Source organism: Erythrolamprus reginae, chromosome 5, assembly GCF_031021105.1.
Source record: "Erythrolamprus reginae isolate rEryReg1 chromosome 5, rEryReg1.hap1, whole genome shotgun sequence".
NCBI classification, from domain to species: Eukaryota; Metazoa; Chordata; class Lepidosauria; order Squamata; family Dipsadidae; genus Erythrolamprus; species Erythrolamprus reginae.
The window spans coordinates 102,753,663-102,775,095 of NC_091954.1; the positions used below are offsets into that span (position 1 = coordinate 102,753,663).

The following is a 21,433-nucleotide window of genomic DNA, read 5'->3' on the forward strand; positions in this document are numbered from 1 at the left end:
AGTGGAAATTGATAATATTTTTTTCTTTTCTTTTTTTCTTTTTTGCCTATTTTAGTATTTTCAATGTATGTGATTTAATAGACTATACAGGGATTTTTAGTTTTAAGTAAAATGTGTAAAGAGAAATAGGAGGCACTGTGACCTACCAGTTAATTACAATGTTAGAAATATTGTTTATTTGTCAGTATATATTTGAGGGAACATTAATGAAAAGAGGTAACACATGATGATTGTGATTGCTGGACGACAAGATTAGATAATTATTATTATTTTTGCAATAAGGGACAAAAAATCTACAGAGAAATTAATAATTTTGTGTTATGATTTTTTTCCCTGGGATTATACAAGAGTTACTAACAAAATACTGCATTTTACTGTACTGGAAATAGAAGATATTTGACATTGTACTAAAGCGTATGAAGGAAAAAATAAAAACTTTATACTGAAAAAAACCCCGTGGAACAGCTTGCCTTCACAAGTTGTGGGAGCTTCAGCACTTGAAATTTTCAAGAGGAGATTGGATGGCCATTTGTCTGAAATGGTGTAGGGACTCCTTTTTGAGCAGGTGATTGGACTAGATCAGTTTTTTCAACCAGTGTGCCGCGGCACACTAGTGTGCCACAAGACATGGTCAGGTGTGCCGTGGGGAAATTAAACTATGGCCCGCGGAGACCATTTATCCAGCCCGCCACCAGCCGCCTCCATCTGAACACAAACATTCCCCTCACAATCCCTCCAGTTATCAGCGACAGGAAGAGTGGAGGCACAGGGAACGTTCACTGGCCAATCACCTTCTAGGATTCATCCTGACCACTAGCGATGAACCGATAGCAGGCCATCTCTCATCCACACCCAGGAAGGTCCCCGCTCGGGCTGCCATGCACTTGTCATTGTGTGGCTGTGGTGAGTAGTTGAAGCTGCTACTCCTGCCCGTGGTCCCGATTTCTAATTGTGGTTTAAAGCTAAAGTTTGCTGATCTTCCTTTGGACAGTTTTTGGTTATTGGTCGCCAAGGAGTTCCCCATTCTGGCCAACAAAGATTGCTCCCGTTTTCAACCACATATCTATTTGAGCTGAGCTTCTCAAGCTTGACTGCGATAAAAACTAAAACAGAGAGAGACTGAGAACTGTTGAAGAAGAGCTTTGTGTGTGTCTTTCTATCATTCCTGCCCTTTTGTGTTCATTGAAACAGGCCCAGGTTTCCCACTAAGTGAATATAAATACTTTTAGAAACTTTATTATTAACTATATGTATAATACATACTGTGTTAGAATGTCATTTTGTGTCATTTTGGTTAGTGGTGCGCCCCAGGATTTTGTAAATGTAAAAAATGTGCCGTGGCTCAAAAAAGGTTGAAAATCACTGGACTAGATGACCTACAAGGTCCCTTCCAACTCTAGCAATCTATCTAATCTAGTGCTGCGGTTGGCTCTGGCCCAGCTCCTGCCCCAGGGAATGGGGAGGTGGAGGCAGGGGAAAATTCAACATGTCACAGGCCTGTGTTATTGCCGACAGAATCAGTTCAGAGTTTAGTTTCCTCGGACGAAGAAGAAGGTGGGAGTGACTTGGCAGAGGGGGGCTTGGCGCACAGCCCAGGCAGACAATCCCCCTTATCTTCCTTTGATTCGGATGATGACGTTTTGGACCCATGCAAGTGCAGAATTATGCGTAGAAGGGACCAAGTAAGAACATATTACAGGAAATAAGGGAAGCCATCTGTGTTTGGGTGGGGCTCCAGTAATTAGGGCTGCTGCTATAAATAGCATGTGGGTTTGGCCATTGTGGAAGAATATCTGATCGGATTCCTCAGGAATCTTGTATTGCTGGACTTCGTTGGTTTTCACGCCTTTGAAACCAAAGCAGAGCAACGTGTGTGTGTGTCTCACTTTGTTGGAAGAAGAAGGGGTGTGAAGTTTCTTCACAGCTGCTAGTTAAGTACTTAATGACTGCTTAAGGGAAATTGTACAGACTACCCGGTTGTTTTGGGAAGAGTGCTCTTTGCAATACAAAAAGAGTGCTTTGTTTATTTTGAATTTTGTGATAAAGAACATAGAAACATACATAGAAACACAGAAACATTGTTTTGAATTTTCAAACGTGTGTGTGTCTGAAATTTGTACCCTTGAATTTTTGGGAGGCTCCTATCAGAGAGCCCGGCAGAACATCTATCTAAAGTTGTATCTTTGAAAAATGGCCATGTCATATTTTTCAGCACCATTGTAACTTTGAACCAGCATAAGGGACCAGTTGTAAATAGAGGACTACCTGTACTGATTCCACTATAAAGAAAGCACACTAACAACACTCCAAAATAAGTATTTTTTCCAACATTTTTCATCAACGTTTGTACTGTTTCCATTCTATTAAAAAACACACACGTGTGACAATTAAACATAATATTTTAGTGTTAAAGTCCTTTTCCGTGTCCTTTCTCAACTCTGCCATATTTTTCTTAGTAGCTAAAGTACAATTTTTAAAATAAAAGAATTCCGAAGTAAGAGGCTCGCTAGCATAAAAGAGTCTATAATCAGCGCTGTTGCTTTGGTTACACAGAATCATAACCACGCACAGATATGACATCTTATTTTTGGCATTACCTTAACATTGAGATAGTATATTAATAAATGCTTTCAGACCCTGAAATACTGTTTACTTTGAACGAAATGGCAGGTCTCCAAATGTAATAATACAAATAGAACTTGGTCTTTATAGACTGCTACATGGGTATCACGTAAAAATTGAAGCGGGCCACAGTACTTTTGAACAAACCGAGCTTTTATTGGGATTAAAGCAAAAATTAAAATAGAGTATCAGTTCATTTCCTTTTTTCCCCAATTTTACTTTGGCTTAGAAGATATTATTTGGTCTGGATAACATAGCGTTTCTCAATTTTGGCAGCTTTAAGATGTATGAATTTCAGTTCAGGTTGGCTGGAGGATTTGAGGAGTTGAGGTTTATGTATCTTAAAGCCACCGAGGAACTTCAGCAATCCTTGTGGACCAATCTTTCCATGTTCACTTGGGAAAATTGGCCCCATTTTCTTTGCAATCTCTCTGTACAAATGCCATATTTCATTTAAGGCAACACTTAACTGTTCAATGAGGGTGGAGGTTCGTTCTTTGAGTTCGTGGGTTGGTTTCTGAATGTTTTGTTACCAGGCTAAGAAACATCTTCAGCAGAATTTAGGGGATGACATTGTCAGTGTTTTTTGCTTATATGGGCTTTGTGTGGTCAGTAAAGAGGTCACATCAGAGACAACCCAAGAAAGGGATCTTGGGGTTTTGGTTGACAGCTCAATGAAGATGTCAACCCAGTGGGCAGCAAATTCCATGCTTGGCATGCTTAGGAAGGAAATCGAAAATAAGTCAGTAAGTGTTGCATTGCCTCTGTACAAATCAATGGTGACACCACACTTGGAGTACTGTGTACAGTTCTGGTCACCGCACCTCAAGAAGGATATAACGGAACTGGAAAAGGTGCAAAAAAGGGCAACAAGAATGATCAAGGAAATGGAGCACCTCCCTTATGAAACCAGGTTGCAACGCTTTGGTTTCTTCACCCTTGAAAGATGGTGTTTAAGGGGTGACTTGATCGAAGTGTATAAAATCATGCATGGGATAGAAAAGGTGGATAGAGAATCAGGCCAAAGCCCATCGAGTCCAGCATTCTGTGTCACACAGTGGCCCACCAATTGTCCATGGGGATCCTGAGCAGAAAGAGAAGGCAACCCCCCCCTTTCCCTTGACCCCCAACAAATGGTACTCAAGGGAATCCTGCCTGCCTCAACCAACATAGAGGCGGCACATGGACATCTGTTTCAATAACCCCCAATACATTTGGCATCCATAAATCTGTCTAATCCTGCCTTGAAGCTATCAAGGCTGGCAGCTGTCACGACCTCTTCTGGAAGTGAATTCCATAAACCAATGACCCTCTGGGTGAAGAAATATTTCCCTTTATTTCCCTTGCCTTCTTATCTATGAGTTTTAGGGAGTGGCCCCTCGTCCTAGTATTGTGTGATAGAGAAAATATTTTTTCTCTATCCACCTTTTCTATCCTATGTCTAGCCTTTTCCTAGTTGTGTCTTTCTAACATTATATAACTGCATCTGGCCCTTTAAATATAGACAGATATCCCTACATCCCACAAAATATTTACTCTTGTTGAATGATGCAGATAGCCCTTGAGTTACGACAGTTCATTTAGCGACTGCTTGAAGTTACAGTAGCACTGAAAAAAAGTTACATAGGAGCATTTTTTACACTTATGACCATTACATGATTAAAATTCAGGTGCTTGGGAACTAACTCATATCTATGACGGTGTCAAGCTGCTTCAATCAGAATTTAAGGAAAATAAAACTCAGAATCCATTTAGAACTTCAAAAGTGAATGTATCAAAATCAGAACTGAAAGCAACCAAGGTTAAGCAAAGACTGAGAAAAATGGCACGATACAAGCTCATATAAAAATATCCCACTTTCACCCCCTTGGAGAATAGCCAATCCCCAGTGTCCATCTCTGTCCGGTGGACGCATCTTCACAGCCACGTCACACTTATGGAATGCAACTTCTAATGGTCTCCTCCTGGTCACCTGTTTTCCAGGACAGCGAAAGTTATTCCGCTGTGTGTTAGGAAAGCAAAACTTACCAGGACTTCCTGAAAACCTCCGCTCCCAAAATCCCAAGCCCACTCCCTGTTATTCATGGCAACCGAAGCATGTGTAGAAGAGTAGAAACATAGCGAGGCTGACAGACGGTTGCAGAATCTCAAGATCATATGATCACTTTTTTGCGACTTTCTGACAAGCAGAGTTAACGGGGAAGTCGATTTGTTTCTATTTAGATTTATTAGATTTGTATGCCGCCCCTCTCCGAAGAGTAACAATTGTGTTACTCACTTAACAACCACAGTTGGTTCACTTAATAGCTGTGCCAAAAAAAGGGGCAAAACTCACTTTACAATTGTTTCGCTTAACAACAGAAACTGAAAGTTTAGGATTACCTGCATTTACCATACTTAATGTGTGATGCTTCCAACGGTGAGTTCATGCTTTGCTTTCTCTCTCTAACCTTACCTTGATGGGTATGAATAGTGCTTGATCATTGAGAGGGAAGGTTTGGTAGGGAAAGTTTGCTTTTTTGCCGATGACTCTAAAGTGTGCAATAGGGTTGATATTCCTGGAGGCGTCTGTAATATGGTAAATGATTTAGCTTTACTAGATAAATGGTCAAAGCAATGGAAACTGCAGTTTAATGTTTCCAAATGTAAAATAATGCACTTGGGGAAAAGAAATCCTCAATCTGAGTATTGTATTGGCAGTTCTGTGTTAGCAAAAACTTCAAAAGAGAAGGATTTAGGGGTAGTGATTTCTGACAGTCTCAAAATGGGTGAACAGTGCAGTCAGGCGGTAGGGAAAGCAAGTAGGATGCTTGGCTGCATGGCTAGAGGTATAACAAGCAGGAAGAGGGAGATTATGATCCTGCTATACCTCACCTACAAAGAGATATTGACAAAATTGAACGGGTCCAATGACGGGCTACAAGAATGGTGGAAGGTTTTAAGCATAAAATGTATCAGAAAAGACTTAATGAACTCAATCTGTAGAGTCTGGAGGACAGAAGGAAAAGGGGGGACATGATCGAAACATTTAAATATGTTAAAGGATTAAATAAGGTCCAGGAGGGAAGTGTTTTTAATAGGAAAGTGATCACAAGAACAAGGGGACACAATCTGAAGTTAGTTGGGGGAAAGATCAAAAGCAACATGAGAAAATATTATTTTACTGAAAGAGTAGTAGATCCTTGGAACAAACTTCCAGCAGTCGTGGTAGATAAATCCACAATGCCTGGGATAAACATATATCCATTGTAAGATAAAATACAGAAAATAGTATAAGGGCAGACTAGATGGACCATGAGGTCTTTTTCTGCCATCAGACTTCTATGTTTCTTCGGAGAGGGGCGGTATACAAATCTAATAAATGAATGAATGAATGAATGAATGAATGAATGAATGAATGAATAAATAAATAAATAAATAAATAAATAAATGTTTCTATGTTTCTATGAGAGCTATGATTGAGTTTGAATTTATATTTCTAAATTTGAGGACAAACTGATTCAGTTTGACTTTCAACAGAGATTGAATTTGGAAAAATGCCTGTAAGTTATATTGTATTTTTCGCAGTATAAGTTACACCTTAGTTTTGGGGGAAGAAAATAGGGAAAAATATCTACCTACCAGGTATTCATCTGGCTAATTCTTAGTCTCATCAGCTTCAGCACAGTATTTTATCCCCTGGTTAGGGCTGAAAAAAAACCCTTCTTTGGAGAAAACAAGCCTGCAAAGATTTAGGGCTGGAAAAACCTTCGGGGAGAGTAGGAATTAAAAAATCCTGCAAGCCCAGAAGATTGTTAACACCTCATTAGAGCTGGAAAAAAAAGCTTTGCAAAGGAAGGACCTAAATTTTTAGCCTCTTTTAGGTGGAAAAAAAGTACATCTTATACTCTGAAAAATACGGTAATTGGAAACTATCAAAACCCCTAAAGCTGTTTTTTTATTTGTTTGCTTGCTTGTTTTTGGCAGGACAAGATGATGAAAACAGTAGGGATAGTATATTTTACAAATGTTGTTTAATGCTCTTTTTCTTTTCGCATTTTTCCGATTGTTACTAGTTGGCCACAATTGCTTGCAAAGTGGGTGGCCATATAAACTGAAGTAAATAACTTAATTTAAAATGCATAAATAAATGCATAAACAAATCTTTAGAGACCGTTTTCCTGACAGCTTTCAGCTGGATATCATCAACAGTTTCACCATAACACAGTCTTAAGCTTTTTGTTCCAACTGAAAGAAAATAACACTATCAAAAGACTATAGAAAATAAGTTCCTTCTGGTCTTCTACTTATTTTTCTGAATGCTAGACTTGCCAACTAATGTGCCCGTGTAGAGTAGGGTCGTCTTGCTAGCTCCAATCACTATTTTTCTGTGAAGTGCCAAAAAAGTTGACATTGACAGTTTGGGTTTGGCCTGTGGTGGGACAGAGTCATCTCATGAGTAGCCTTGGTGGAGTGCGTGTGTAATGGTACATGAGAATGACCTTGAAGGACATGATGAAGGGAAGCAATGGGAGTTTTGCACTTTCAGACATGAAAGCTTCTGTTAATGTACGCTGGCAATCAAATAGAATGAGCTCATTTAGTTCTGTTTCATGTCTGGTTGACCTGGAAGGACTGACAGCTCACTTGGGCAAATCACATTGGCAAATCTAAGCTAGATTCTGTTATAACAGAGTTGGGTCTTCATGGAAATAGAAACATAGAAACATAGAAACATAGAAGACTGATGGCAGAAAAAGACCTCATGGCCCATCTAGTCTGCCCTTATACTATTTCCTGTATTTTATCTTACAATGGATATATGTTTATCCCAGGCATGTTTAAATTCAGTTACTGTGGATTTACCAACCACATCTGCTGGAGGTTTGTTCCAAGCATCTACTACTTTTTCAGTAAAATAACATTTTCTCACGTTGCTTTTTATCTTTCCACCAACTAACTTCAGATTGTGTCCCCTTGTTCTTGTGTTCACTTTACTATTAAAAACACTTCCCTCCTGGACCTTATTTAACCCCTTAACATATTTAAATGTTTCGATCATGTCCCCCCTTTTCTTTCTGTCCTCCAGACTATACAGATTGAGTTAATTAAGTCTTTCCTGATACGTTTTATGCTTAAGACCTTCCACCATTCTTGTATTCTGTAAATAACCAGAAGAAGGTTGGCATGATGGATTATAGTGCCACAAAAATAGAAAAATTCTACCAACTACCAGTAGGTCAATTCCGACCAGTTCATTCTTCCATCCTTATGAAGTTGGTAAAATGAGGACCCAGATTGTTGGGGGCAATATACTGACTCTGTAAACCACTTAGACTTAGAGAGTGCTACAAAGTACTATGAAATGGTATATAAGTCTAAGTGCTATTGCTATTCCTAACCTTTTTCTTAAAAGTAGTAAATTTTGCTTTACACAACTGCTTTAGCCTGGCACCCATTCACTCCCTGCTGAGAAATTTAAACTTGCCCCAGATAATGCAGAACTTTTAAGACTGAGTAAAGAAGTGTGTTCTGGGACTGGTCAACTATTAGGGATAAACGGAGCTTTCAAATTTGAATTCCCAGTTTTGTGGACAGAACCAGCATGGAATATCCTATGAAAATAGACTAACAATCCTGGGCCTAGAAAGCCTAGAACTACGGCGCGTAAAACACGATTTGAGTATTGCCCCCAAGATCATATGCTGTAATGTCCTACCAGTCAATGATTACTTCAGCTTCAACCGCAATAACACAAGAGCACGCAACAGATTCAAACTTAATACGAACCGCTCCAAACTTGACTGTAAAAAATATGATTTCAACAATCGAGTTATTGAAGCATGGAACTCATTACCGGACTCAATTGTGTCAACCCCTAACCCCCAACACTTCTCCATTAGACTCTCCACGATTGACCTCTCCAGGTTCCTAAGAGGCCAGTAAGGGGCGTACATAAGTGCACTGGTGTGCCTTTCGTCCCCTGTCCAATTGTCTCTTCTTTCTTTCACCTATCTTATATATTCTCTTCCTTTCCTCTTCTCTTAGTTCACTTTCACCCTCATTTATATTATCACATGTCTATTTTTCTTCCTATGTATCTGTGTATTGGACAAATAAATAAATAAATAAATGAATGAATGAATGAATGAATGAATAAATAAATAAATAAATAAATAAATACTATTAGCATTAGAGCAAGACAAGCAAAGTTTTATATTGACCCTGTTTAGAAAGTGAAAAAAGCCTACAACAGTATTAGCCATCAGACCTCAGAAAAACTCAGATAGGCTCCAATTTTAACGAGATGATAAAATTAAACAGCACAGCATTCATGTCCATGCCAAAGTAGATGAGTTTCGTGCAACTGCTTGAGCTCCTTAGCTTTTTCTGTACCCAGAAGTGAACTTGTATCTGTCAACTTCGAACGGAACCTGGCAGAAGCCATTTTCCTGTTCCTCAGTTGCCACACAGAGGGGGAAGGAGAGAGAAGGAGGCTGGAATGCCTTATTAGATACAACAGAGATCTTTATCGTGGGAACCAAGCTCAACCAACCAGCCTGCACTGGCTGCCGATCAGTTTCCGGTCAAAATTCAAAGTGTTGGTAAGGACCTATAAAGCCCTACATGGCATCGGACCAGAATACATCCGGGACCGTCTTCTGCCACACGAATCCCAGCAGCTGATTGGGTCCCATAGAGTGGGCCTTCTCCGTGTCCCATTGACTAAACAATCTCGTCTGGCAGGGCCAAGGGGAAGAGCCTTCTCTGTGGTGGCTCCGGCCCTCTGGAACCAACTTCCCCCGGAAATCAGAATTGCCCCCACCCTCCTTGCCTTTTGTAAATTGTTGAAAACTCAACATTGCCGCTAGGCATGGGGAAATTGACACCTCCCCTGACTACTGCTTTATGTATGGTTTGATTGGGTTGTGTGACTATTTTATTAATAAGGGTTTTTAAATTGTGTTTTTAAATATTGGATTTGTACATTGTTATTGTTGTTGTGAGCCGCCCCGAGTTCTTGGAGAGGGGCAGCATACAAATCTAATAAATTATTGTTATTGCTATTGCTATTGCTATTGCTATTGCTGTTGTTGTTGTTTTGTTGTTGTTATTATTATTATTATTGTTGTTGTTTTGTTGTTGTTGTTGTTATTATTATTATTATTATCATCATCATCATCATCATCATCATCATCATCATCTCTACTGGTAATAGATAACACTGGGGAAGGAGTGCCTGGAAAGTCTGCCAATTGACCTAATTGGCCAACATGACCTATGACACTTGGAGGTGGGGTTATTTCCTATTTCAATTATACTGAAACTGCGGGAATTATTTAGAGTTGGTTTTCTTTTAAGCAGTGTCGATATGATGTACTCAATAAAGAAGTTCTTTGGGGAGGATTTTATTTTCAGATTTCTGATTTGCTTGGGTTCATTAGTTGGATCCTTGACAGCATCATTGATGATCAGCATCAGAAAAGTTAGTAAATTTGCAGTGAATTTTATTGCGTCATCCTGATTTGTTTCACTGCATTGGTCTTTGCTACGACACACAAATTGGCTTTAGTGGGTTTACTCAGCAGACATTTCATTGGGGCTCAAAGTTTTGCACAGCCTATTTTTTTCACTGCCTCGCTGCTGCACAAGTATTTTCCCCACTTCCTGCTATCTTATGGATTCATCCTGACACCAACCATATTAAGAACCTTCCCTCTTCCTTTTGACAAATGTTCAGACAGGGCATAAGGAATGGAATATAATGAACTCTCTCCTACTCCACTGGCTCTTTTGTCAGTTCTCTGAATTTCATTTATAAGCTTCTCTCTTCTTCCCTCTTAATGGTATAAATTATAGCTATGACTCACTTTTGGCTCTTTCTTTCTCCCCTCCTCAGACAACTCTTTAACAATTAACAATGAAATTTCCTTGCATTTGATACTATAAATAAAATCTCCTTTGCCTGGAAAAATAATTCTGAAAACAGAAAATAGTTTGCTGTGTTCACAGCCTTGAAATGATAACTGGACTCGGAGCATGACTCAGTGAAAGATAGCCTCATGAAATCATAGTGATATTCATTTCATAATTGCTGGCATAGCATTTTTAACAAAAAACCATAAGACATTCAGTTGTATACAATGCTAACTTTTGTTCATTCTGACCTCTGTTACGATTTTTATCATTTTCAATACCTTGTGAATCCAAAAAAAGCCTTTGAACACTTAGATCAGCTTTTTTCAATCTTGGCAGCTTTAAGATATATGGATTTCAACTTCCAGAATTCCATAGCCAGCATGTTGGCTGAGAAATTTTGGAAATTGAAGTCCGTAGGTCTTAAAATTATCAAAGTTGAGAAACATGGATTTAGATGTTTCTTCAGGTATGCGGCCTATAGGCTAGCTCAGGGTTCTCCAACCCTGGCAACTTTAAGCTTGGCGGACTTCAACTCCCAGAATTCCCCAGCTAGCAAAGGGAGTTGAAGTCTGCCAGGCTTAAAGTTGCCAAGGTTGGAGACCCTTGGATTAGCACATTGAAAGCAATATGCCTTTTTTTCTCCCTGATATGACTGTGGATGTATGGTTGTCCTTGGGCACCGTTGTCTCTGTGATTACTTTGTATTGTTATTTATTATTCTCTTGCTGCTTTCGTTTTTTTCTGTTTTAATTATACGTTTGCTGCCGGAGTCACGATTATAAGATGGCTATACAAAACAGATAAATTAGGAGAACAGTCAGGTTACCCATTATATGAAAACCAATCAAACAACAAAACAACCCATATAGTTTCTGAAAAAGATGCCATAGGCTAGCAGCCCCCTTATTTATTTATTTATTTATTTATTTATCTATCTATCTATCTATCTATCTATCTATCTATTTATCTATCTATCTATCTATCTATCCATTCATTCATTCATTCATTCATTTATTTATTTAATTTGTCCAATACACAATGAGGGTTTTAGTTGGTATATATCTATATACACATAGTAAAATACATGATGAAGGTTATAGAGGAGATACACATAGTAAAATATATCTAAGAAATAATAGAAAAGAAGGTATAGTAATAGAACATATCAATGAAAGAATAGAAGAAGAGATATAGGAATAGAAGAAAGGTATAGGAGATGTAGGAGAGCAATAGGACAGGGGACGGAAGGCACTCTAGTGCACTTGTACTCGCCCCTTACTGACCTCTTAGGAATCTGGATAGGTCAACCGTAGATAATCTAAGGGTAAAGTGTTGGGGGTTTGGGGATGACACTATGGAGTCCGGTAATGAGTTCCACGCTTCAACAACTCGGTTACTGAAGTCATATTTTTTACAGTCAGGTTTGGAGCGGTTAATATTAAGTTTAAATCTGTTATGTGCTCTTGTGTTGTTGTGGTTGAAGCTGAAGTAGTCGCTGACAGGCAGGATGTTGCAGCATATGATCTTGTGGGCAATACTTAGATCTTGTTTAAGGTGTCTTAGTTCTAAACTTTATAGGCCCAGGATTGAAAGTCTAGTCTCATAGGGTATTCTATTTTGAGTGGAGGAGTGAAGGGCTCTTCTGGTGAAGTATCTTTGGACATTTTCAAGGGTGTTAATGTCTGAGATGCGATATGGGTTCCAAACAGATGAGGATGGGTCTGGCAAAAGTTTGTAAGCTCTGGTAAGTAGTGTGAGATTGCCAAAGCAGAAGCTATGTAGGATTAGGTTTACAACTCTTGAAGCCTTCTTGGCTATATTGTTGCAGTGGGCTTTGGCACTTAAATCTTTTGTTATTAGTATACCAAGGTCTTTAACCGAGTGGGGATTATCTGTGATAATTTGATTATTCAGTTCGTATTTGGAGTTCAGATTCTTCTTCCCAATGTGTATGCAACCACAGGGTATGTACTGTCTCCTAGGCCAGCGTTTCCCAACCGGTGTGCCGCGGCACACTGGTGTGCCGCGACACACCGTCAGGTGTGCCGCGGCGAGAGGCGGCGGAGGAGAGTGGGCGGATCGGGCGGGCAATGGGGCAGGGGGGAGAAGCCAAGGGCGCGTTTGGCCGGGAGTCCGGGACTGTGTGGCTTTGCGCCATGAAGAGAAAACGGCCGACTTTTCCCTGCTGCCGTTTTCTCTTCATGGCGCAAAGCCACACAGTCCCGGACTCCTCGCCCCAAGGCAGGAGGCGGTGGCGGAGGAGAGTGGGCGGGCAATGGGGCAGGGCGGAGAAGCCAGAGGCGCGTTTGGCCGGAGGCACCGTGGGGAGGCAGGGGCAGGGAGGTGCGGCAGTAGGAGTAAAGGGAGCCGCGGCTGCCCCTGCCTCCCCACGGTGGCAATGGCATCGGGAGTGCTAATAGCGGCGGCGGCGGGAATAGGGGGGGGCTGCAAGTGGAAGCCTCAGCCCTGGAGCCCCCTCGCACCCATGGCTTCTCATCGATGCCTCTGCCTGCCCGATCCGCGGGAGTGCTAATAGCGGTGGTGGCGGCGGGAATAGCGAGGGGGGGGCTCCTGCCCGCCGCTGCTATTAGCACTCCAGCGGATCGGGCAGGCAGAGACATCGACGAGAAGCCATGGGCGCGAGGGGGCTCCAGGGCTGAGGCTTCCACTTGTGGCTGTCCCCGCCAGCCCGATCCTTCCTTCTCTCAAGCTTTTTTGGGGTGCGGCTTCTTCCACAGCGGTGGCTGCAGCGGCGCTGGCGATCCGGCCGCTAGCCGCTCCAAGCGCTGTGGGAACGCCCACCCCTCTCACAGTCCTGTCCCGGGCTGTCAGTAAAGGGGCTGCTTGCTTGGAACATTCAAACTAAGGGAAACCTTCGCTGGCCTCCACAGAGAAGAAAGGAAGAGAGAGAACGAGAGAGAGCAACAGAGAGAGAGAGAGAGAGTGATAAAGAACAAGAGAGAGAAAGCATGAAAGAGAGAGAAAGAAAATAAGAGAGAACAAGAGAGAGAGAGACTAAGAGAGAGAGAAAGAAAAGAGAGAGAGAGAGAAAATAAGAGAATGAAAGAGAGCAACAGAGAGAGAGAAAGAACAAGAAAAAGCACGAGAGAAGAAAAGCAAGAGAGAAAAAGAGATAGCAAGAGATACTGAAAGAAAGCAAGAGAGAGAGAGAAAAAAAGATAGCAAGAGAGACAGGAAGAGGAAAGGAGAGAGAGAGAGAAATGAGAACAAAAAGGGGAGGAGAAATGAGAAAATGATTGAGGCAGAGAATGAGAGGAGAGAGAAACAAGAGAGAGAGAGAGGTGATTCTTGAAGCATATGGTAAAAAGCACCCAAATAATAAGAAAAAAAACCCAGCCCTCACCTGTTTTTGAAAAGAATAAAAGAGAATTAAACCCCAGCCCTCACCTGGTTTTGGAAATGGTTGGAGTGTGTATACATACACACACATAAGGGGGGGAGAGAGACAGGGATGGAAAAAGAGGAGAAGTGAAAGGGAGAAGGAATGAGGGAAAAAGGGAGGAAGAGAGAGAAATGAGAAACATGAGAGAGAAAAGGGGGAAAGACAGGAGAAGTACCCATAAATGAGACAGCGGTATAAATTTCAGGAGGGATGATTGATGATTGACTGTATTTATAAGGGGATGTTACATGGGATTATATATATGAGGGGGTTATGTATGTATGTATGTATGTATGTATGTATGTATGTATGTATGTATGTATTTATTTATTTATTTATTTATTTATTTATTTATTTATTTATTTATTTATTAGATTTGTGTCATTTTGGTTGGTGGTGTGCCCCAGGATTTTGTAAATGTAAAAAGTGTGCCGCGGCTCAAAAAAGGTTGAAAATCACTGTCCTAGGCAGCATCTCTTCATCCCAAGAAGATTCCTACATACCATTACAAGATCAGTTTGATAGCTGGGAGCAAGGAATACTTTGTCCAGGATGAAATAAGCGAGGACAAACCAATCTGCTGCTTAACATTAAAACAATCACAATAACGAACTAAAATGACGACAACAGACATTGCCAATCCAGTACAAATAGGAGAAAAAGAAAGCTCGCCTTCAGAAGTTGTGGTTGCTCCATCACTTGAGGTTTTTAGACGAGATTGGACAAACACTTGTCTGAAATGGTATAGTGATTTCTGCTTGAGCAGGGGGCTAGAAGACCTCCAAGGTCTCTTCCAGCTCTGTTATTTTGTTATTCTGTTACGTTGACAGAGCAATTGAGTTTATCTTCCTAAACTCAAAAATTCACAGGAATGGTGAAGTTGGCCATGAAATAAAAATATATATTCTGCAACTTGGGAGAATGATAATAACACAAACAGAGATATCACATTGACCAAAAAGAATTATAGTCCAGATCAGGTTATTTTCAGTGTAACATAGGGCTATCAAAATTGGATCATTGGGGACACTGAGTGAAGAAGAACGGATGCCTTTGGATTGTGGTGCTGGGGAAAAAAAATGACTTAGACTATCTTGTGTTACAAAAAAACCAAATCATTCAATACTAGAGGAAATAAATACAGACTAATGAAGAACCTGGAACCTAAGCATTTTAGATTAATGCCTGGTCAGCGGCTTAAACCGCCGGTCGAAATTGCCCCTGGAGCCAGGGGACGCTGCTGCGAGTTCCACGGAGCTCTGAACTTCCGGTTTCCGGGGAAACCGGAAGTTTGGCTTCTGGCAGCGTGCCAAGGTGGCGTGCTGCATGCAGGGCCTGGGGGGAGGTCCTGGATCGCCCTATTTAAGGATGGTCCGAGCAGGACCTCCTCCTTGCCCTGCTTGAAGCGAACACCCGCCCGCCCTCTGCTATCAACAGTGTGTCCTAATGAGGTCGCTTCAGGGCCGAATAGGAATTTTTTGCGGCTTCTCCTTTAGAGATGGCCGTTTTTTTGCCTATTCCACACTGATGGTAAGGATGGAATGGTTAGGGGGTGCAGCGCTATATAGATATTTGTAATTAGGCTTCCCTCTGGTCACTGGGGTTGGCAGGTTAGGGGCGGAAATGGGCAGTAGAAGCGATTGCGCATGCTCCTTTGGGCATCTTTTAAAAGGATGATGGACCGCCTCTCTCCATGAACTAGAGGTTGTTACATCTTCGGGGATTGGAGAGAGGATGCCCATGGGACTCACCGGATCCAATTTCCCTCAGGGATTGGAGGGTGAGCTCCTTCCACACGCCGAAGGGCGTGGCTCGGATCCAGGTGAAGGTGGCTATCTTCACCTGGTTCAGCAAGGAGTTTTGCCCAATGTTGCCCAGGAAGATTCTGGCAGGAATTTCCGCCCCGTTAGTTTTTGGCTTCTGCAGGTCCTTTGTTTATAGTTAAATTTGAATATTTAAATTTACGTATTTAAAGTTATGTTATTTAAATTTATGCTAATTTAATAAAGTGACCCTATATTTAACCCATACACTGTCTCAGCGTCTTTACTCCACTTCCGGGGCAAATAATGTGAATGAAAGAATCACTGGACAGAAAAACTTGAAGGCCATTGTAAAAAAAAAAGGCCAACAGAATAAAAGATGGTTAAATACTACCATTGGTACGATGGCTCACAATAGTTGTGGCTTTGGTCAGAATCATGAAAATGGCATCACAGGGTCATATTGCAAGCGCCAACTTTTCCTGCACGCATTGAATGTTCGGAAACAAGTTCAAAATGGGTTTTGTTATTCTTCCCGTCGTCTCCCATTCCTGCTGAGATGTGGTGGGAAGCAGCTAGCCCTGAAGCTCGTAGGGAATGGAGATGCTAAAAAGAGATCCTCCCTAAACTTCATAGTGCTAATGGTATATAGGCTCCTGCTTGAGCATTGTGTTGGACTAGTTGGACTTCCAAGGTCCCTTCCAACTCCGTTATTCTTTTATTTCATTTTTATTTTATTTTATTTATTTGGTCAAACAATAATAGGATGGTAATTTGTACAAATGAACATTAGATAGGTAATGATAAAAAAGTGATGAAAAAAGACAATAGAGCTTTAGGACAGGGATGGTAGGCACGGTGGTGCGCTTATGCACGTCTCTTACAGACCTCTTAGAAAGGGGGAGAGGTCAATTGTAGATCATGTGAGGTCAGGTAGAGCATTCCAGGCGTTGATTACTCTGTGCCTGAAGTTGTATTTTTTGCAATCTAGTTTGGAGCGGTTGACATTTAGTTTAAATCTATTATATGCTCGTTTGTTGTTGCAGTTGAAGGTGAAGAATTCGCTAGCAGGGTGGACATTTTGGTATATGATTTTATGAACAATAGTTAAGTCGGAATGGAGATGTCGGGGCTGTAAGTTATCTAATCGGAGAATTCCAAGTCTGGTGGAGTAAGGTATTTTGTTGTGAGAAGAGGGGTGAAGGACTCAAGGATTCTGTAAATTAGATTACATTAGATTTATTGGATTTATATGCCGCCCCTCTCCGCAGACTTGGGGCGGCTCACAACAATGGCAAAAACAGTACATAGTAACAAATCTAATATTTAGCAATCTAAATTACAGTTTTAAGTTAAAAAGTCCATAAAAGCAACCCCAATACATATAAAAAACAAGCAAACAATCAATTATAGACCAAAACTACATGGGCAAGGGAGAGATGTTTCAATTCCCCCATGCCTGACGGCAGAGGTGTGTTTTAAGGAGTTTACGAAAGGCAAGGAGGGTGGGGGCAATCCTAATCTCTGGGGGGAGCTGGTTCCAGAGGGTCGGAGCCACCACAGAGAAGGCTCTTCCCCTGGGTCCCACCAGACGACATTGTTTAGTCGACGGGACCCGGAGAAGGCCAACTCTGTGGGACCTAACCGGTTGCTGGGATTCATGCGGCAGAAGGCGGTCCCGGAGATATTCTGGTCTGGTGCCATGAAGGGCTTTATAGGTCATAACCAACACTTTGAATTGAATCCAGCAGTTCCATACTGAGTACTTTAGTCTGGCAAGATTCCTGCCCATAGGCAAATGACAATATTCATATACTCTGATTAGCGCCTTGTGTTAGAACCTTGTGGTTCCTAGCACATGATATGAGATGGATGAGGTGAGCATGAGCCCATGAAAACTCAAACATTTTTGAGTTATTCATTGACAATCCTGGTAAATTGTATGGTTTGAGTTAAGAGAAGTTGTCAGCAACTGAAGGACTGAATAACAATGGTTGTATTCTGATTCAAAATACCTGTTGAAATCTACCTTTGGATAATATTGAAACGACAATAAATGATGCCACTTAATTCATAAGAGGTGTGTGAAATCCACTCAATGACTTCCTGAAAATGATGTTCTTGATGAAACAGAATGCTTGACTTGATATGAATAGTGTTTTGGCTAGCAAAAGCACAGAAGGGAACATCAAAAAAAATTGAGCCTATAACTGAATTTTCATTGCTTATTTGACCCCTATGACAATCATTAAGCGTTGTACCACATGATTCTTGACAAATGTATCTTTTTTCTTTTATGTATGCTGAGAGCATATGCACCAAAGACAAATTCCTTGTGTGTCCAATCACACTTGGCCAATAAAATTCTATTCTATTCTATTTTATCTATGTGTGTGCATGCGTGTACATGTTTTTAGCAATGTTGAAATTTTGCTATACTCAGTAGAACTGAATTATGTGTCACAGCTAACAACCTTGATTTCCACCCCTCCTTAAAATTAGTCTTAGGGAAAAAAAATCCTTCATTATAAATACGCTGCTGACATATATAATGGCTTTGTGATTGATAAGTCCCACAGCTATCTTAGCTGGCAGTCTTTTAAACACCAATCCTTCATCTAGGCTTGAAGAGCCTCTCTCTCTCAGGCTATCCATTTTTACCTGCCAATACAGTTTGATGAGCTTGCTGGTATGCTGGTCTCTTCCTCCAGATAGCCAGTACGTGTAGTCAGCAATCATGGTGCTTCTAGGGACACAAGAGAATTTAAAAAATGGAATATATACTAAAGGGTAGCAAGAAGAGAAACAGGAACACACAAATGTAATGCTTGCAACACAAAGGTCCATGTATATAAACTATGGAGCTATCAAAAGCAGGAGATAGAAAGTCTCCTGTGCAAAATCTGATCCAATGAGTTGGCTCTCTTGCCCTGTCTCATTGTCAATGGAGAAAGTGTAGCAATAACAGCTCACAGTCACTCATGCCCTCATCACCTTGAGGCTTGACTACTGTAACGCTCTCTACATGGGGCTACCTTTGAAAAGTGTTCGGAAACTTCAGATCGTGCAGAATGCAGCTGCAAGAGCTATCATGGGCTTTCCTAAATATGCCCATGTCACACCAACACTCCGCAGTCTGCATTGGTTGCCTATCAGTTTCCGGTCACAATTCAAAGTGTTGGTTATGACCTATAAAGCCCTTTATGGCACCGGACTAGAATATCTCCGGGACCGACTTCTGCTGCACGAATCCCAGCGACCAGTTAGGTCCCACAGAGTTGGCCTTCTCTGGGTCCTGTCAACTAAACAATGTCATTTGGCGGGACCCAGGGGAAGAGCCTTCTCTGTGGCGGCCCCGACCCTTTGGAACCAACTCCCCCCAGATATCAGAGTTGCCCCCACCCTCCTAGCCTTTCGTAAACTCCTTAAAACCCACCTCTGTCGTCAGGCATGGGGGAATTGACATTTTCCCTCCCCCTAGGCTTATAAAATTTATGCATGGTATGCTAGTATGTATCATTGGTTTCTAAATTGGTTTTTTTTTTGTTTTTTGTTTAAATTAACTTAAATATTAGATTTGTTTACATTGTATTATTATTGCTGTGAGCCGCCCCGAGTCTGCGGAGAGGGGCGGCATACAAATCTGATTAATAAATAATAAATAACAAATAACACATAACTGAAAGGTTACCTGCCATTCATGCTGACTTGATGGACAGTTTTTGTCTCCCCCACCTGGCTAAACTAGAGAAACACTTCAAGCTGTGTTTGGACAACATGGGTAACTTAGTCGGAAGCTATTCTGGGAAAATCTCTCTATTTTGGTGGCACACAACCACAGATGACCTGCTCAAATGGGGAACAGTTGTCCTTGATGGCTTCCTAGTAGTTGTGAAGGTGACTGGGAGGTTGTCATTTCCTGCTGTTCTTTAATTGAACCATTGGATTTTCTATGATGATCTGAATAGAGTAGAGTGGAGTGGAGTGGAATGGAGTAGAGTAGAGTAGAGTAGGGTAGAGTAGAGTAGGTAGAGTAGGGCAGAGTAGAGTAGAATACAGTGGAACCCCGACATAAGAGCTGCTCTACTTAAGAGCAACTCGAGATAAGAGCTGGGAGGGGAGATATATTTTTGTTCTACTTACAAGCCCAAATTCGAGATACAAGCGCCAAGGAGCTGTCTCCTGAAGCCAAACGCTAACTTCCGCGTTCGGCTTCAGGAGACAGCTGCGAAGCGGCGCGCGTGTTTTAAAAGGTTGCAGCCGGCCTGGGGGGCTCGGGGGGGGGTGCTTGCAGCTTTCTTTCTTGCTCTTTTTCTTTCTCTCTTTTACCTTCCCTTCCTCTATTTCTTCTTTTCTTTCTCCTTCCCACCTTCTTCCCTCCCTCCCTCCCTTCACTCATTCCTCTCTTACTCTCCCCTTTCATAAGTTTCCTTGCTTCCTTCCTCTGTTCCTGTCCCTTCCCCCTTTCTTTCTTTCTTTCTTTCTTGCTCTTTTTCTTTCTCTCTTTTACCTTCCCTTCCTCTATTTCTTCTTTTCTTTCTCCTTCCCACCTTCTTCCCTCCCTCCCTCCCTTCACTCATTCCTCTCTTACTCTCCCCTTTCATAAGTTTCCTTGCTTCCTTCCTCTGTTCCTGTCCCTTCCCTCTTTCCTTCCTTCCTTCCCACCCTCCGTCCATTCATTCACCCATTCCTCTCTTGATCGCTTAAAGCCGGTCCCTGGTGCAAAAAGGGTTGGGGGCCTCTGTCCTACAGGATTGGGTGGCAGAGAAGTTGAACATATGTAAATTTAAAAGTTTAAGAAAGTTTACAAGTTAAGTGAAAGAAACTTCATTATTCATTTATATGTACATGTACATTTCTTCATTAAAAACATGTCTTTCTGCATAATTTAGACTAACTTTGTGAGTTTTTTGAGGGCTGGAACCAATTAAAATTATTTACATTAATTCCTATGGGGAAAAGTCGTTCGAGATAAGAGCTGCTCGACTTAAGAGCCCAGGTCCGGAACGAATTAAACTCGTATCTCGAGGTACCACTGTAGAGTAGAACAGAACAGAACAGAACAGAACAGAACAGAAAGAATTGAAAGAAAGAAAACCCATTTCTATAACTCATGATTCCATCAGGACACAGTTAAATAAATCATGTGAATATGGTAACTGAAAAATAGGGAGGTTCCTTTCTTTAACATTTAGCAAAATCTAGCCATGAGATCTTATGTTTGAGACATCTAACTCTAAGAGAGGTTTGATGGTTGATTATCTCAGGGTTGATTATGGGATCCAAGATTGTGTTTTGCACTTTGACAACTTTATTTTATTTATTGTTGTGTTTATAAAAATATATAGTTTTGGGGCCTATTCTGTATCAAACGAAATGAAACATCCCCCCCAAAACACTTTAGAGGATGGTAGGAGTGAACACAGAACAAAAATAGGAATGTGAAGTGTTAACTAGGGATGCAGGCTCTTGATTGCACTCTTAAGTTATTCAATTTTCCACAAGTGTTCAATGGGACCACAATAAACATCTCAAATCCAAAATAGCCCGCTTCCCAAGATAATTCCTTCTTCTCAAAAAAATCATGTTTTGGTCCACTTGAGAACATTCTGCTGTTCATTTCTGACAAGCCAGGTACTTCCTCCCTCCCTCCCTACCTCCCTCCCTCCCTCCCACTCACCTCCTTTGCCCACCTCTATAAAAAGGATCTGTTTATATTAACATATCTTCACAGCTGTGCTTATCA

General features: G+C 41.2%; 1 protein-coding gene across 1 annotated transcript in view; it reads right to left on the bottom strand.

Moving 5' to 3' along the window:
* The window catches only part of SPATA16 (spermatogenesis associated 16), a 262,235-nt gene that overhangs the window by 103,648 nt on the left and 137,154 nt on the right, over window positions 1-21,433 (bottom strand). Inside the window, exon 4 of the mRNA XM_070753649.1 lies at window positions 18,349-18,433. Coding sequence (XP_070609750.1) covers window positions 18,349-18,433 — 85 coding nt within the window. The remainder of the gene's footprint in view (window positions 1-18,348; window positions 18,434-21,433) is intronic.